General features: G+C 33.4%; 1 protein-coding gene across 24 annotated transcripts in view; it reads right to left on the bottom strand.

Moving 5' to 3' along the window:
* LOC145263089 (peripheral plasma membrane protein CASK-like) overlaps positions 1 to 20,076 on the bottom strand; it is a 1,377,184-nt gene that overhangs the window by 883,410 nt on the left and 473,698 nt on the right. For 19 of the 24 annotated variants that reach the window (XM_080119970.1, XM_080119968.1, XM_080119978.1 and 16 more), the window contains one exon: positions 12,251 to 12,372. In XM_080119970.1, the coding sequence (XP_079976096.1) occupies positions 12,251 to 12,372 (122 nt within the window). The remainder of the gene's footprint in view (positions 1 to 12,250; positions 12,373 to 20,076) is intronic. The other 5 variants (XM_080119992.1, XM_080119972.1, XM_080119990.1 and 2 more) reach the window with 1 other exon arrangement.

Genomic DNA, 20,076 nt, shown 5'->3' with positions numbered 1-20,076 from the left:
GCCTTGCCTGGTCGTTAAATATACATAAATATTATATTGTAATTAATGCAGTATTCTAAGTTATTATGAACAGAAATACCGTAGGTATTAAACGAAACGTTAAATTCCTTTCCAAAATAATAAAAAAAAAATAAAAAAAAAAAAAAAATGAAGTAACAAAAAGAAAACGGAAAGAAACTGAGAGGTGCGAGTATTGTTTTTTCTAAACAGTTCACTTCTTTTAAGTAAAAAAAACGTTCGAGTTGAGATCGAAACGAAAACCTAAAGGCAGTGAGTCAAGTACGATAACCATTACACCAGCTTGACACATCTGCCACGTTACAGATTCGAGTTTGCTTACTATTCCTTATTTTTTTTTTTTTTTGCGCTTGCAATTTTCCTTCTTTATTTTTTCTTGCTCAACAAACACCCTTCACTTTCTTTTCTGCCTTCGCGTTACAGGTTCGAGTCTGCCTGTCTGCCTACTACAACTGTTTTTTTTTTTTTTGCTCAACACACACCTACAAACACCCGAGCAACGCCAGGCACCCAGGCTAGTATATATATATATATATATATATATATATATATATATATAAACACAAATTCATGACTGTAAATTATATTTTACATCAATTTATTGTTCGACAGGATACTAAAATAAGATGTATTAAAATATTCTTAATCCGTAGAGTTTCAAAGAAATGTGTTCTCATCAGAGGAAAGATATTAGCAAATGAATATTATAACACTAAAATATATTATTGCACTAAAAAGTTGGTTTTTTTTTGCATTCATCACTAGTTTTCATATAATGCTGTTTCAATTTATGCCAGTCCCAGCAAATTCATGGCTTCGCTATAAGATTGATTTGCTAATATCTTTCCTCTGATGAGGAGAACGCATTTCTTTGAAACTTTACGGATTAAATTTGTGTTCTTCTATGACAAGCTCTACTTCCTGTTTTGGTTGTATTGAGCTTTTTATTTGGTTGGGATTACTATATAAATATTAATATCTATATTTTGCTTAAAGTTTACATTTTGCTTGTAAACTTAATTTTTACTTCTGGATTTTATGTACGAGGAGCGTGCAATAAGTAATGCCCCTGACCCACTTCCAGTTGTCTGATCTAGCTGAAATTTTGCATGTGCAATGATTTATATCTCTACGGGTTATGTGGCAAATTACAGCTCTGAACTAATTGTGGTTTCGGTTTTATAGGTGTTTGAACTGAGTCAGGTGTGAAATGGAGGCTGTTGAATGTCGAGCAGTGATCCGGTTTTTGTATTTGAAAGGATGCACACCACAGTGGACTTTTGATGAAATGAAAGAAACTTATGGTGATAATGCCCCATCATATGGCCTTGTAAAACGCTGGCATCGTGAATTCAAACGTGGCCGGAAGTCTGTGGAAACAGCTCCCAGACCTGGTCGCCCCCCCCTCCTTCTGCCATTGATGAGGCATCTGTCCGTCAAGTTGAGGCTGCCATTTTGGAAGATCGGCGCATTACTATTTGCCAAATAGCTCAAGATGTTAAGATTAGTACAGGGTCTGTGGAAACTATCATTCATGACCATTTGCATATGCATAAGGTGTCTGCCAGATGGATTCCCAGGTTGCTCACACCATTCCAGAAGCGAGAACGCGTCGAATGCTCAAGGATGAATTTGGAGATGTGCCAAGAAGATGAGTCAAAGTTTTTCAAAAGACTGATTACACAGGATGAAACCTGGGTCCATCACTATGATCCAGAAACCAAAGTCCAGTCAATGCAGTGGAACCACCTGGACTCACCAAAGAAGGCAAGGGTGCAGCCCTCCGCTGGCAAGGTCATGCTCACAGTCTTCTGGGACCAGGACGGAGTAGTGATAGATTTCCTGGCAAAAGGTACCACAATTGCAGGAGCCTACTATACTTCACTTTTGAGGAAATTAAGGAAAGCTATCAAAATCAAGAGACGGGGAAAGATCAGCAAAGGTACCCTCCTCCTGCAGGACAACGGTCTGGTCTACAACTCGCATGTCGCCAGATCAGAAGCACGGGCATGTGGTCATGAAATCTTACCCCATCCTCTCTACTCTCCTGACCTTGCACCCTCTGACTTTCACCTCTTCCCAGCCATGAAGTTGCTTTTGAAAGGAAAGCGTTTCCCAGATGATGCAGCCTTGATTTCTGAAGTCACGCCGTGGTTGGAGGACCAACCTGGGGTGTTCTACAAAAATGGTCTCCAGAGCTGCATCAAACGATGGGAGAAATGCATAACTCTGGGTGGTTCCTATGTAGAGAAAATAAGTTATATCTCCCCTCTTTGGTTTTCATACACAAAGTAAATTTCACAGTGTATAAGGATTATTTGGTACTGGAGATATTCATAATCGTACCCTATTTCTAAAACAGGCGAGATATAACAGAGGGAACAGGCTGCCTGGTGTTTCCTGGTTGTAAAATATGCTTAAATATGATATTTTAATTTATACAGATTTAATGTTTATTATTATAGAGCTAATACTCTATTGATTATTATATTGTACCTAAAATAGAATAGTGATTACAAAAGTAAGTAGCCATCAACTAGAATCGAAGGTAAAATATGTCGCTCTCCAGCCTAATTCATTACCATCTAAGCTAACGACAGATGGATATCAAAACCTAAAAAATTAACGGACTTTAGGGTGAAAATGTATATTTGCGCATACGTATAGGAAAACTTTCAGTCGACTTATGTCTACCAATTTTCACTTTTTCCTATTTTGACCCCTGGGCAGCTATTTTTACCGGATAAAAATCAAATCAAATTTGTTCTACAGGTTCACATCCCTATATATCAAGTTTTAAGCTTGTAGACCAACAATTGATAAAGTAGTTTGAATAAAGACCGTTCTGCACATACACTCAAAGCACATGATCACTTATATATAATATTTTTTCAATAAATGTTAATTTTTAAAGCATACAGACACTAGTATTCCATGCTTATGCAATCATCAGTGCAGGAAGTGATAATTACTGCTATTCTTGGGACTCTCTCTCTCTCTATATATATATATATTTTTTTTTTACATGGAAGTAACCACTTATCAAGGCTCGGAGGCCACTCGGGGATAAGGGTAAATATATATGCAATATTAAATGTCCTATAGGGGAATGTGTCTCCAAAAACAGTTCATACATCGGCATGACTAGGACCAGTATTTCTCACCGACTTATATGTCACCTATCTTCCACTGAAAGCTCCATCAACCAAGACCTAGCAGCACATGACAGCCCCAAAAATGAATTTAGAAACATATTAATTAAAAACTAGCATAACTCGCGGAAATTCCACGGTAGTCAAAAATTTTTAAAACACATTATAAATGAATAAAAAAAATAAAATAAAACAAATAATGACGAGTTTAATAAACTTTATTTTTTAGTAAACCCTTTTTAATCTTTTAAAGCTCATTTAATACATTTTTTTCAATGCACATTTTTTTGCTTGTTTTAATGAATAATTTTTAATATAAATTATAAGGGAACAGATGTCAGTTCACTTGCATATTTCTTTTTAAATTTATGATAAAAAATATAATAAAAAAAACTTACAGTCTCTTCTCAACATGACGTTTTTTTTTTTATTATAAAATAACCAATTTGAAACCATAAACAGACAGCCATATTTTTTGTTCTTTTTTTTTAAATTTTTGGAGGGGAAATGGCTTTAATGATTTTTAACTAATAAAGAATGACTATAAAAAGAAAATATTTCATTTCTCATTAAGTTTGCGATGATGATGATGGTTTCTTTATGACGCTGGACAAGTAAATTAATATTTAGATACCGCTACTTTAGATGTCTCATATTATAACCTGCGCCTCCCCATCATAGAATCCCTACTCATTCGCATAAACCGAACATCAATCAGGCTCAATATAAGGGAGAGGGTATGCTTAAGTGTTTTTAACGACTTTAATCAACTTTTTCGATAAATTCATTAAATGCAATTTTTTAATTCATCACTCATCTGAAGACAACACATGGAAGTCAAAAACATTTGTGACTATGGCAAATTCTTTTTACACGCGAACAGAACGTTCAAACATTGGCCACCCAAATGAAAAGGGTGGATTGGTTGCAAGAGAAACAAACAGGAATTATCCCTGCTGTTCAATGAAACACACACACACATATATGGCAATTCCTTCATCTTTGCAGACGTTAGCTATCCAAATTTTCCCCACCAACCTCATCATAGTTTTCAGGTTAATCGTCAGCAACACCCAAACCATGTCTGTGGGCCCGAAGATGACTTTTCAGGCCTACATTTGACTTACACAGTCTGCCACAGACAAAGTTGTGTGTTGAAACTTGTTTCACTTCTGCCTCCGTTTTTTTTTTTGCTCCCTCCGCTCATGGCATGTGGTTTTTAGTGATTAATGTGAGCCGCTTTTGAGAGGAGCATACGATTACAAGCCTCATATTTCCAACTGTTCAATTCAATGGGCAAAACCGACACATTGCCTTTCCGCAGGTTTCTCTTGAGTTCAGCATGATGAATAAATTTCCCTCACAAAATTTTTAGATCCACCTCTAACCTCCTCCTCCTCTATTTGGACCGGCATTTTACCAGGTTCTCCCAGTTCTGAACAGGAATTTTGAAAGCTTTAAGATCGTTGTTTCAATCCTTGAAGTGCTTCTTTGGTCAATGTTATATATATAGACTTGTATGTAATATACTGGGTTTTGTGTAATCCAGTAAATTTTCATATACCAATAAGTTTTAAGCCAAAAAGAGATGACTTAAAAAGTAAGCTACAAAAAAAAACAAGTAATACTACAATGATGCTCTTATGAGATCAGGATACAACGAAATAATTGAATATAATAGGACCAATAATAGTAAGAACAACAAACCTAACTGCACAATCCCATATAACATGGCAATGAGAGCTAGAAAAAAACCAAAGATCAATAAGGGAAACGTTGAAAGTGATCAAAAGAATAGAAACGGTGGGGGGTAATAATAACAGCAGAACAGGTAAAGATTAGGGTGGTACCATAAATAAGAGAAATAGACGCAAGAGACAGGTTTGGTTCAATCCACCATTCAGTGAGCTTATCAAAAATAATATACCTAGGGAATTCTATAGAATAATAGACCAAAACTTCCCCCCGGAGAATAAATTAAGCAAAATAATAAATAGAAACTCTGTAAAATTATCTTTCTCAACATCCAGAAACTTAACACTATAATCAGCTCCAACAACAGAAAAATCAGCAAAATAAGGAATAATAACGGATTAGCATCAAATGAAAGTATCTTAGACAGAAAATGTAATTGCAGAATACCTGGGAATTGTCCGTTGGGTGGGAAATGTCTAACCTTAGTATATAAATGCGAGATAAAAACCGACAATACTAAGAAGATATATCTGGGGGCCACGGGAACTGTGTTTAAGGACAGATACAGAAACCACATAGTATCGTTTAAAAAGGAACTGACATAGCATCTAAAAGAGATGGCGTAAATGATAGCAAGAATCATCATTAAAAATAAAAACAAAAAGAGGAATACAACTGCATTAGGTGATTGGGTTAGGGAACTTAATAGAAATAATGAAGATTTTGAATTAAAATGGTCAGTAGTGGACAAGGAGAGGAAGTACGGCCCTGGGAAATCAAAAAGGTGCAATCTATGTTTATTGGAAGCCTTCTACATTGTGAATTCCAAAGAGGAAATTTTGAATAAAAGACTTTATGCCGTACAGGGATGTCTTCACAGGAATAGATTTTTGCTATCACGCCTTAAATGTAACTGAGGTATAACTTTTTACAACAATAAGAATCCTCAGATTCTAGGATTAAACTTTAATGTAGAGTTAAATAGCTGGGAATGATATAATCTAAATGAAGGATCCAAATCTAATAAGCAAATATAGTTTCTATTATTCTAAACTGGGTAAGAAATATAAATAAAGTATAAAGCTTATCTAAGAATGGAATTTTTTCCATAACGGTGAGCATTTTTTGTATTCAGTTGTAGCAGTATTGATGGTAAAATAAGTGATACCCTCTTCAAATTAATAAAACAATAAACTAGCATTTATTATTAAAAAATTAAATTAGCAATTTGGGGACTGGAAATTAATTTAATTGATTTTATCATCTGACATCTTAAGTTTGTAGAATCCATGCTGGTTTATTTATTTACTTACTTTATTCTTTGTTCTAAATGTTTTTACCCATAAATGTAGGGGTAGACATCTTCTCATCAGAGTGAAACACATTTGTAGCTATTGGGTGGTTTTGCTGCCAGAATAATAAATAGATTAGAATCCTTTACTCGAAATGATGTATAAGGATTTATATATATAATGCAGTCTTTTTCTTTATTCTCATATTCAATTAAACATTAAACCTAAAATGGTCTTAAATCTAAGTACCAAAATAACGAAAATTTGTAAACATTACTTGCCACTAATACGAAACTAAAATTAACCGTAACGTTAATGCAAGGTTGTTATGGCCATATTATATATATAGAAATAAAAATTTAAAAGTTATTTTTAAAAAAATTATGTGAAATAAAGAAATGGTGAAATCTAATTTAGGAACGAATGGGATATATAAATTTTTTTTTTAAATGGCTAAAGGTTTTTTGTGAAAACTTCTTAAGACTTTGTTCTTAAATAAGGATATGAAAATTAGGTGATATATTAATATTTAAATGGGCTTTACGTGGAGGTTACCCCAAGGGTAAATGTTTCTCATATGCTTTTCCCTTGAGAATTTTTCTTTCTTTTTCTTTCGCTTCAAACAATGTTCTATTGTCAAGAGTGTTTTTATTCATAAAGTCTGAAGAAATGCTGGTTTTTGAAAATTTTCAAACGATATAATGTTTGAAATTGTCGACTGGACATGGAAACAATTGTAACATAAAATTAAATACACTTTTCGTTGCCATCAACACCTTTTTTGAATGTCTTGATTTTGCTTACATTATATATATATATATATATATATATATATATATATATATATATATATATACTAGCAGTACAGCCAAGTTTTGCTCGGGCCCTATGTACTGTTCATAACTTTATATATATATATATATATATATATATATATATATATATATATATATAGAAATTTGACTCATGTCCTGGTAATCTACATCTAAAATTTCAAGTGTTTAGACCCAAAATTGCCGGAGGAGTTTGGTAGAGTTTTCAAAGGTCAAATCATTGAACTCTGACCACTTGACAGCCAAATTTCTGGTCGAAAACCCAATTAAAAAGATTTTCCCAAATCTCAATACCTCTTATGTCAAATCTCGAGTCTGTAGACTGAAAATTGACAGAGTAATTTGGTAGGGAAATGTACACACACAGATATACACACATACACAGAATTTCACTTTTATATATATGAAAATAATTTCTGATGAGGACGCATCACAGACCGTCTGAAACGCGCGTAAACGATTTCAATGACTTAAAAACATTATTACAATGATCCAAACATAATTCTCAATGAAAAACCAAGACACGGAATAATAAAATAATGTTAAAAAATACACATTGTTGGTGACTACTCCCTTATTTAAATATACATCTTTCTTTCGTTGGAATTTATTAACCCATTTTATATAAATATATATATATATAGGTTTACGACTGTTGCTTTAATGATTCTCACAATAAAAACTGGAGGGAATATCAGAATCAGTTTATGTGCGTCATTTATTATGCATCTAATATTAGATACATTTTTGACAGGGAAGTAGCAACCTGCCATAAACTAAGGTTGTAAAAATCTTGACACTCATATCATGTATACAAGTTTCGTCTCCATCTCAAACAAAAGTAGAACATCAAAATGAATGACAAATTGTCACGTTGACACGATGTCGTCCGGGATGAATCACAGGGATTATAATTACAATCATTGGGTGGTTAATTGGTTTAAAACGTTTAAAAAGAAGAAAAACAAATACAAATTTAAACAAAAATGTCTTCCAATGAATATTTACATTTTTTCTTAATTGTTAAGATTTTAACTTTTGAATTTATTAATCAAGTTAGATTTTTAAAACAATCTGTCTGTTGGAGTGACTGAAATAGTAAGTGAATGTTTTGCATCCGGTAGAATACCTTATCCCCAGCGAAAACAAAATAAGAAAATTTAAACAAAATGGAGAAAAAATTACCATATCTGGGTTAAAATACATTTTACATGCTGGCATCTTCTATAACATAAGTCTTACCTGTCTGTTTAAATGTATGTATGTATGTATGTCTGCCTAAAACTTTCGACAGAGGCGGCATATTTTCACGAGATTGGTATCGTTTTGATGCTCGACCCTTCAGACGACAAATATCGAAAAATTGGCTGAAAACATTAATTTCCTCACCCTCAACTGGGCACTTTTTTACAAGAAGGGGTCACTTTTTTCGCAGATATTTTCGAAAGTTATCTCCTCTTTTCGATTGACTAGCCTTAAATTAAACATTCGTCACTTCCGGTTTGGCGATGGGTGAAACAGCAAAGACGTCACTTTTTTTTTTCACATTCTTTTCCTCCTTCATGGTACGGGTTCAAGCCTACCTGCCAACTACGATTTTTTTTTTTTGCTCAACACACACCTCCAAACACCCGGGCAACTCCGAGCACCCAGACTAATCTATTATATAAGTCTCACCTGTCTGTTTAAATTTATGTATGTATGTATGTTTTGCAAAAACTTTTGACAGAGGCAACAGATCCTGACAAGATTGGTATCATTTTGAAGCTCGACATCTCGGACGACAAATATTGAAAAATTGGTCAAAAACATTAATTCCTTCACCCTTAAACTGGCCAGTTTTGTACAAGGAGGGGGTCGATTTTTGCGAGCCATTTTTGCAAGTAATCGTATCGGTTGGATTGACTTTGCTTAATTTTAACATTCCAAACTTCCGGTCGCATCATGGAGCATTGGTAAGACGTCAGATTTTCTTTCACTTTCTTTTCCGTCTTCACGTGCATCATGGGTTTGAGCCTGCCTGCGTACTTACATTTTTTTTTTTTTTAACACCTCTCTTCACCCTGGCTGCCTACTGTTGTTTTGATTCCCTCCCCACGCTACCACCACCATTTTTTTTTTTAAACACCTCCCTCCACATGGGCTGCCAACTGTTGTGTGTAGGTGGTGTAGTTAGGAACCGGGGTTCCTTAGTACACCACCTACATACACCCAGGCAATGCTGAGAACCCCCCCCCTCCGCCCGCTACTACCATTTTTGTTTTTTTACACTTCTTTCTCCACCCGGTCTGCCTACTGTTGCTTTGACCCCCTCCCCTGCTACTACCACTTTTTTTAAACACCTCTCTCCACCCGGACTTCCTGCTGTAATTTTACCCTCCCAAACACCTCTCCATACCCGGGCAACGGTGATTACCCCCACTAGTTTGTTTAGAAATTTTAGTCTTTAAGACTCACCTTACAAATCCATCCTATCATTCTTATATTATTTCTCTTCAAGCAATGCATGTCCTCAACCTTCACTTTCATACATCATTACAAAGATGCAAACGGCATAAAATGTAACCAACAACAACAACAAAAAAAGGATGAGAATATCTATATATGTGTTTGTCCATCGTTGTTGATAAAGATCACAAACATCATCAGTTTTTGTGGATCTGCAAACGACTTATCAGGTTAATGCGGGCTTGAAAGTTTTCCAATTACCCGATGATACTGTGACTTTCGCATAAAATATTTTTGTGACAAGAGTTGCACAATCTCCAACCACATCTCTCCTGAGTCGACACTGTTTTAGTTGATTACCTAACTCTTTGGTTGAAGTATGTACAATTTCTTTGGCGGTACCCCTAGGAAGATACAAAAGTTGGAAGGTTGATCGACAGAAATAGTTATCTTTAATCATAAACATTAAAACATTGTAACCTGCATAAAATTATGTAATTTGTAAAATTGTTCATTATGGTGTAAAAATAAGATGTTGAAATCGATGTTTTAATTTTTATGGGATTTTTTTTTTTTTTGTTATTTATAGCTAGAATGTGGCAAATTTATAGGAAAAAAACATGCACACACAAACTACAACGGCGTTTTGGGGGTCACGGCCTTTGAAACTTTTTTTAGGTACAAAATATGTACACAAAAATAGCAAGATAAAATACTTACCTTTTTTTTTGGACAGCAGATTTTACTGAATTTCAATGATGGTATTTTATAGGATTCTTATTTGCAGGTTAGTTTTATAATATTGTTTAAAATTATAAAAATCAGGCATTTATTTCAAAATTAAAAGTAAAACAAGTACAGGTCAATATATTTTTTCAAAATGTAAAAAAAAAGAGAGGGAAAACTAAAGGTGGGGGTAGGTTGTTTTTTTTTTTTTTTGTTTTTTTTTGTGTTATTTTTTTTATTACATTTTCACCCCAAACAAGGCACATTGCCACTTTGGTGTAGGGGGCTACTATCAGGGGCAGCAACTACTGGGGCACTATGTTGGGATTTGGGCAGCAAGATATCCGTTCACGTTACACTTGAACTTCTGCATGTCAGTACAGTTAGGGAAGCAGGGACCTGGAATGGAATTCCAGAGTCTAGCGGTTCTGGGGAAGAAACTACTGGTGTAGAAAGATCTTTTACATCTAGGGATCTCTACTGTGTGGAGGTGGGATTTAGCTGCCTGTCGGGTTTGTCGAGGGTGTCTACGTCGTTGGGGCACAAGTGTCTGCAGTTCGTCAGAGCATTCACCATTAAAATACTTGTAGAACAGGCAGAGGGATGCAACGTTTCGTCGATGGGACAGAGGCTGAAGCTTAGATGCCAGTTCAGGGCCTATCAGATTGGCGACTCTCTTTTGGTTGTTTTGTTTTACGGCATATCAACCCTTTTAATGCACAAATCCAGTATAGTGTATCAACCCCTTTGGGTTATCCATGTTGTATGCAGTTATTTTGTCAAAGGTTTGGTTTATTCTTCAAGCTCTTTGTATCTTCAATCACTAGTTTTGAGTGTTTGGTTTGGTTGTTTTGTAGTGTATTTTGTTTTTGTTGCCTGCCCTACAGAACATGAATGAGTTTTTCAATGGGAGAGGGGAAAAGGGTTACAGTATTAATGTTTGGTTGTTTGGTAAACTTTAAGTTAGAAAACCAGTCAGGAAGTGGGGGGAGGGAGAGAAAGAGGAAAAGGGAAAAGGAAGTGGGGAAAGGGGTTGTTGTTTTTGGCTTTGCAGAACATAATTAAGTTTTGTGAAAGTTTTGTTTTGTAAAACAAAAAATATTAATGTTAAGTGTATTTTGTCTCAGGAAGCCAATATTTTCAGACAGCCTAATCTGGCAGCACCAGAAAGGTGGGGGTAGAGGAAATAATTTATATGAAAATAATTATATTTTTTTTTTTTTGCATAATGTCAAATTAAAAAGATAAATTAATTTTTAATTTAAATTCAAAAATAAAATAAAATAAATTTTTTTTATTAAAATAATTGCCAATTTTGAAAACGTAAAATTAAAAAAAAAATGTTTTTCATTTTTTAAATTAAAACTTAAAAAATTAAAATATGGTCAACTTTTAAAAATATAAAATAATAAAAAAAAAAAATAATTAAAAAAAAATAAATTTACAAAATTATCTTTTAACTTAAGGAACAAAAATAAAAATAAACTAAACAATTAAAAGAACGAAAAGAAAAAAAACTTAAAACAAATCAAACTTAATTCTAAAAAAAAAAAAAAAAAAAAAAAATCAGTCATGCAATTTCATTCAAATCACCGACATTTGTTAAGTCATCGGAGTTGTTAGTAAAAAAAAAATTAATTTTTAATTCTTTTCTTTTTTTTTTAAATGTTAAATTACATTTTTTTTTCACCTCCTAAACTAAAAAATTAAAGTATCGTCAACTTTTTTAAAATATAAAATAATTAAAAACTAAATTTTCTTTTTTAAATAAATAAACAAAAAAATAGTTTTTAACTTAAACAACAAAAATAAAAATAAACTAAAAAAGAAATCAATAAAAATAAATAAAATAAAATTCTAAGAGAAACGAAAGTAAAAAAAAGTCATCCATGCAATTTAATCCAAATCGCCCACCCGTGACTCTAAACATTTGTTAATTCATTGAAACTGTTAGTGAAAAAAGAAGAAAAAAAAGAAGATAGAAACTGTTATTGAAACGATGCAAAGAGAAAAGATGAGACGAGTTGTTGTTACACCCAAGATGCCGAGTTGTGCGTTTTCAAAACGGACACTTTCAAGTACTTACGTTTAATAAGGCATGAAGTTTTGTATCCTGAAGCACTGTCTCCAAGAAGTCCCGATCTGATTCCGCACAGTCTGTGAGGCATTGGATCTCTTCAAGACTGTCTAAAACCTGGGACACTGCTCCTTTGTCGAAAGGGTAAAGAAAAACAGATAAAGAAAAAACGGCCTAAGAAAATGGGTTTAGTCCAAGCAACAAAAACGCTTCTGGGGTTAGTTACAAAATGACATCAACAGCATAAATCAAACACATGTGACAACAGCACACACACACACACACACACACACACACACTTCCCAAACCTCTAACCTTGTTGGAGGGGGAGACTAAGACCTGCTGCTATGATTTCAAAGGATCTGAGATAACAGCAATTTCATTACAAATATTTCTCATATGTCATATCTCCCCTCTTTTGGAAATAAGGTATGATTATAAATATCTCCAGTATCAAATAATCCTTAAAAACTGAAATTTACTTATGTATGAAAACCAAGCAGCAAATTTTAGTCCCCCGCCCCTCCATCAAGGCCAGAGGTTTTTTTGGAAATATTAGATATTTTGTAATTCAAATGCAAAACACGGAAAACAAATGACTATGATTGAAACATTTTATGCCTGTAAAAAAATGCCCAAAATAGGTTCTGAATTTGTGACCTTAAAGGCAAATGCCCATAACCCACTACACAATTCAGGTCAACGAATCTTTATTTGTTACATTCTGACCAGTAGTTGCTGAGATTTGGAACTTATAAAATTGCAAAAAAATGGTGGTAACTTTAAGTTTTGATAATTATTGATAATCATTGCATTATTTATTTCCTCAAAATTTGAAAAGGTTTGGAACCTTTGTAATTTTTGTATTTCAATTTTTCTTGCATGATGAAATCAAATATGATTGAAACGGTCTGCACATCATAGCATGATATGAGGAAACTACATAAAAATTTGCAAGATTTGTGAAGATTATAATATTTCAAACCAATAAAATATGCCCAAATTTGCCTACATGTGTATATATAACGTAAAACTAATATATATATATATATATATATATATATATATATATATATATATATATATATATATATAAAATATAAAAAAAAATATATATAATATATAGAACTAAAGCGGGCAATATATAATATATATATATATATAATACATGTATAATATATATTATATACTATACATATATAATATACATATAATATAGTACATATAATATATATATGATATATACATATATATATATATATGATATATACATATATATATAATATATACATATAATATAGTACATATAATATACATATGATATATACATATAATATATATATACAATATATACATATAATATATATATACAATATATACATATAATATATATACAATATATACATATAATATATATACAATATATACATATAATATATATATACAATATATACATATAATATATACAATATATACATATATATAATATATACAATATATATATATAATATATACAATATATATATAATATATATATATATATATATATACATATAATATATATATAATCTATTATATCTATAAAAGTGAACGTGTCTGTCTGTCTGTCTGTGTACATTTCCCTATGCAATAACTCTGTCAATTTTTAGTCTATAGACTCGAAATTTGAAATACCGGGTACTGAGATTTGGGAAAATCGATGTGACGGGTGTCAGCCAGAAATTTGGCTGTTAAGGGGTCAAATTTCAACGATTTGACCTTTAAGAACTCTACCAAACTCCTCCGACAATTTTGGGTCTAGACACTTGAAATTTTAGATATAGGTTCCTTGAACCTGGATCTAACTTAATAAAGTGATTTGAGCCCGAAACTATAAATTTTAAGGGGTCATAATAGGGGTCAAAGTTTTTAAAAATTAACCATTTTTTTTTGTTTTTTTGCTTTTTTTGCACAGCATACACCTCCAAACACCCGAGCAACGCCGGGCACCCCTGCTAGTATATATATATAATATATACATATAATATATATAGAATATATATATATATAATATATATATATAATATATACATATAATATATATATATAATATATACATATAATATATATATATAATATATACATATAATATATATAATATATATATATATAATATATACATATAATATATATAATATATACATATAATATATACATATAATATATATATATAATATATACATATAATATATACATATAATATATATATATAATATATACATATAATATATATATAATAAATATAATATATACATATATATAATATATATAATATATACATATAATATAGTACATATAATATATATAATACTAGCAGTATTACGGTTCTGGATTCCTCAAATGAGAATTTATTATTTGTATTACTAGCGGGTGGGTGGGAGTGGGAGGGGGGGGGGCGATACGGCTTTGCCCTGGTGTAAAATACGCTTAAATATGATATTTTAATTTGTCCAGATTGCGCACATACAGAATATATACAGAGTCGCGATTTCAAAAGTAAAAAGTATTTTGGTGCCATCAGCTAGATTCGAAACGGAAACCGTAGTATCTAAATCTGGTGACGTTCCCACTACCTCAAAGTGATACGCATATAAACCAATGAAAAATTAAAAATAAATTAAGATGAATGTACAAAATGTTTAACAATTTTTTTCAATTTTAACCCATTTTTGACCCATTAAAAACAATTTTAACTGGTTAAAGACCCATAAAAGAACGGCCCATAAAAAATCCAATCATTTGAGGGACCCTAACGCCGCACTGTGAATTTTATGTTTCGGAGGAGATAGAGTTTGAAATTATGGAAACAGACACACAGACATATAGCCGTTTCGTATCTACATAAAATGATATACAGAGATGTAACTATTTGTTTATCAATTTTTAGAATTATTTAAAGAATGCTCAATATCTGAATAGAGCTAGGCAGTAATTTATGAAAACATGTGTCGATTTAGCAACACAGAATCTTTTGTGCTTCATCTCCATATGGAATCATTATTCTAACCATCTTATGGAGAAGAAAAGTGGAAGATTCTATGTAACTAAATTGCCATATATTTTTATATGGCAAGGGAGGGGGTCAACCTCGCCCGGTCGTAAATTATTAATTTATGCAGATTTCGTATTTATTATTACAGAGCCAATTCTCTATTGAATATTATATTGTACCTAATATATAGTAATGACTTAAACAAAAAAATGATTTGGGTGCCATCAGCTAGAATCAAAACCAAAACATTTAGCATTCTAGCCAGATTCCCTACTGTTTGAGCTTTCAGCAGACAGATAAGAAAGATTTAAAATTAAACCACTTCAAGTTATGAATAAATTTGCACATGCGCAAAAGTAATAGAAATATTTCCACAAGTTGAAATGAACATTTTGCATTTCAAGTTGCTGACATATTTCTGTAGGCATTATTCATCCATCCAAACAAAGATTTTACTCGTTATAAACTATCCTTGGCATATGATTACTATTTCCTGTTATTTTCAGTGTCATGTGACCACTAGTTTAAGTGTTTATCGGTTAAATATTTTCACACAGACACATATGCATACATGCATCTACTGTTTTATTTTTATAGATTACAAATATACATATTATGTATATACAACACACACAGCCATACATAAAACATGTACATGTCTAAAAATTCAAAGTATATCTTTTTTTTCTTTTTTTTTTACATAGGAGTCCCCACTTATCAAGGCCCAGAAGCCACTCGAGAATAAGGGTTATTGAGTGTACAGTAATCAATGGGATGGTATCGCAGTAATCGTTAGTAATCATCATATCTTGTCGCTCCATCTCTTCAACCAGTGGCGTGCGGTTTCATTACCAACACTGAGGTCTGAACTTGGGCACCACAGGCGCATTCAGCAGTTGTAGAGTAACCCCACATGAGGAGGTTGTCGCCAGTTTTTGCAACTTTTGCCCTTGCCCTATTCAGAGTGACCCACTCCGAACGGGACAGGTGTGTGCCAGGTGGTAAGGTTTCACTGGGCTCTGGCAGTGCTATATTTGTAGACTGAGGGTCTACCTCTCTCCACATCTGCAGCCGGTAAGAGGATGTAGGAGTGTCCGGTAGTTCCTCCACTGTGGCAAAGTAAAGTTAGTAATGGAAATTTGATAGATTGGGTTACTTAAAGGGGCGGTCCATCAAGAATTTGTTTACATTAGACTTAAAAACAAACAAGTTGCAGTCAGCAGGGAAGCAGGCAAACGGAAGAGAGTTCCACAGGTGTGCAGTTCTAAGAAAGAAGCTTTGTTCATGGAATCTACGTTTTGACTTAGGCACAGTCAAAGAGTGGGGAAAATTACTGACAGTGGGTTCAGCTAGAGGGGTGTCTTTTGTGAAAGATTGGCAGGGGGGGGGGAGATTGGAGCTCAGACGAGTACTTGCCATGGAAATAACGATAAAGCAAAGACAGGCTCGCAACGTCTCTTCTGTGGGAAAGAAGTTGCAGGGAAGCGGAAAGGGCATCTCCCACTAAGCTACGAAGTCTATTTTGTACTCTGTCAAGGCAGGATAGACTGCTTCTAGCAGCTTTTGCCCAGATGTGGCAACAATACTCCATCCTTGGACGGACTTGGCTTTTATATAGGTAGAGAATTGTATCAGCAGTGAGATATCTTCTGGAGCAGTAGGTAGAAGGATCGCACCACATCAATTATATAAGTATAACTGAGCCTTGAATTTTGGAAAAGATGAGAGAGAGAGAGAGAGTAAGTAGATGAGAGTGGAGAAAAAAAGAGTATAAATCAAAGAGAGACTGAATGATAAAATGAAAAAAAAAGAAAAACGATCCTCAAACACAAAAGCAAAATGTTTTTCTGAAAACAAATAATTTCCATTTAACATTGAAACATCCACTTGCCATTTTGTTTTTTCAAGAAAGAGATAGAGAGAAAGTTATAGATGAAAAAAGAAAAAGAAATCATCAGGTTGGTTGGTTGATTGTTTTTGTTTTACGGTATATCAACCCTTTTCAGGTTATTTAATGCCCAATTCAGTGATTTTGAAGAAAAGTTTTTTAATAGAATATATTTGTATTTTGTTTTTTTTCAAGTCAGTTTCTATTTAACCCATAGTTGGGACCCTAACAGATACTACCACTCCGGGTCAGAGTAGACCTGGGAGCAATGGCAATTAAAGGGTGGCTCCACACTCCCCAAAACCCGCAAGCTGGGGCCTCACCATCGGATATAGTCTAAGGTCATATCCAGGACCGAAATCATCAGGAGTTGCAAACCCACACGATTTATTTTTTGCCATTCCTGCTGATCCAGGGCAAGTTGGTTGATGGACGCCAACTGTTGAGAGATATACAACTTCTTAGCTTTCTAACATACTCTTAAAGTATAACTTTGATAGGCTAGTGGTTGTTCATTTGAAATAGCTAAAAAGTTTAAGGGTTTTACTTTTGATTTTATCAAACAGAGGGAGTAGGGAAGTAGTTTGACGGAGGGTGGATATTTATTTATTTATTTATTTTTTTTCGATCAGACGATCTCCCGTAATGAAATGCATTACGTGAATTTTGAAACACCTCAATGCAACTGACTAGTTGTTTAGTGCAAAAGGAAAAAGAAAAGGGAAACAGATATTAAAATCAAAAAGAAACAAAGAGAGAAAAAGTAGATGAGATATGTGGAGGAAAAAAAAAGAGCAAAAAAAAAAAATAAAGAGAGAAAAGAAAGATAAAAAGACGGGGAAAAAAAAAAAATAAAAAAAAATAACCCTCTAACACAAAAGCAAAATTATTTTCCCAAAAACATAAACTATTTCCAATTTACATGGCAGGGTTTTCCAAACTTCAGTACACCATGGAGACCCTGAGCAGGGCAAAAGTTTTTCACAGAACACTAACAAGGTAGTTTCTAAAATAAATATGAAAACCATTAATTTTCATTTTAACTAATACTTTTTTTTTTTTCACACAGGAATCCCCACTTATTAAGGCCCAGACCCACTCGAGGATAAGGGTTAAAGAGTGTACAGTAGTCAATTGGACAACATAGTAATCGTTAGTAATGGAAATTTGATAGATTTGTTAACTTATATGGAACGGCTCATCAAGAACTTGTTTACGTTAGACTTGAACACAACCATATTGTAGTCAGCTAGAAAGCAGGGAAACGGAAGACAATTCCATAGGCGTGCAGTTCTAGGAAAGAAGCTTTGTTCATGGAATCTATGCTTAGGTTTGGACACAGATAAAGAGTGGGGGGAATTATTGATAGTGTTTTCAGCTATACGAGTGTTCCTTGTGCAAGCTTGGCGAGGGGGCAGCGTAGATTGAAGCTCAGTCGAGCACTTGTCATGAAAATAACGATAAAGCAAAGACAAACTCGCAACATCTCTACTGTGAGAAAGAGATTGCAGGGAAGGGAAAAGGACATCTCCTACGAGGCTATGAAGTCTATTTTGAACTCTATCAAGGCAGGACAAGTCTTTTCTAGCAGCTCCTGCCCAGATGTGGCAACAGTATTCCATCCTTGGACGTACCTGGCTCTTATCTAGATAGAGAATTGCATCAGCAGTGAGATATCTACTGGATCGATAGGAGGATCTCACCATTTTTCTAGCAGCCTTGGCAACAGATTTGATGTACTTGTTCCATTTAAGATCAGGAGTAAAGGTCAAGCCCAGAAGCTTGCAAAACTTGAGGCCTCCTCAAGACGAGAGCCATTTATTTCAATTTCAAGGGCTTCCGGAGCCGCTCAGCCTCACTTACAGAGGCCCAAGGCTCTGTGGAACACATTTTGGGAAATCTTGTTAAATAGAACAATTACATCTCACTTTGAATCGGCTAACAGTAAAGTCTTGCAAAATATGTTGTTGCTTGCATGCAATTGAATATTCAGAGTGGGACGACAATTATGTTATTTAATAAAACAGCAAAGGATTGGTTTCATATCAGATTTCTTTGTTGACAAATTCTTTATCAAATTTGAATGCTTTTTATAAGCTTTTATTTTTTATTTTTTTTGCATAAAAAAGTGACATGAAGCGTGTTTGAATATTTCATCATCTTAAAGCAAAACAATATATATATATATATATATATATATATATATATATATATATATATACACACACACACACACACACACACACAGAAACAAAGAATAATTCCATTGTGGTTATGAGAAATCATCGCTTGAACTTGTATAGCAGACTTGCGTCCCAAATCATCACACTATACTAATCTAATATATAAATCAGATCGCTATTTGATTTTGACTAGCAAGTTCTTCTTCCTTTTGATCTTTTCATGAGGGTCGTTCCAAAAGTAATGCATTCTATTTTTTAATTATAAAAAAGGAAAAGAAATTAAAGAGCTTCAAAGACGGGAGTGGTACCATTAAAACGAGCAACAGTTTGTGCTCTAAAATTTATGTTACTACATAATCACTACCATTCTGAATGCACTTTTGTCAGCAATGGAGTGGTGACTTTGCTGTCGGTAGCATGCATTGTCACTCATATCTCTCTGTTGCCACTCTGAAATCAACGAACCCATCTAACTGTGCTGACATTAACTGCATGGCCTTCATAAATATTCAACAGGTATTGGTGGATGTTCATCGGTTTAATATTTTTTTTGCACGGACGAATTCAGTGATGCATCTTTGTTTCTGATGCACATCCATAACAGAGGTTGCTTTCTTAGGGTCTCACACCCGTCAATATATATAATAGAGAGATGCAACTTTTAGGTTACGAATGCATATAGTAACAATGCAATTTGTAATCCTCTCTGAGCCATTTAGACTGAATAAAAAAT

Source organism: Euprymna scolopes, chromosome 38 (assembly GCF_053919585.1).
Source record: "Euprymna scolopes isolate OS-2025 chromosome 38, ASM5391958v1, whole genome shotgun sequence".
Taxonomy (NCBI): domain Eukaryota; kingdom Metazoa; phylum Mollusca; class Cephalopoda; order Sepiida; family Sepiolidae; genus Euprymna; species Euprymna scolopes.
The sequence above is the reverse complement of the archived record's forward strand: the minus strand, read 5'-3'. Positions and strand labels throughout refer to the sequence as shown.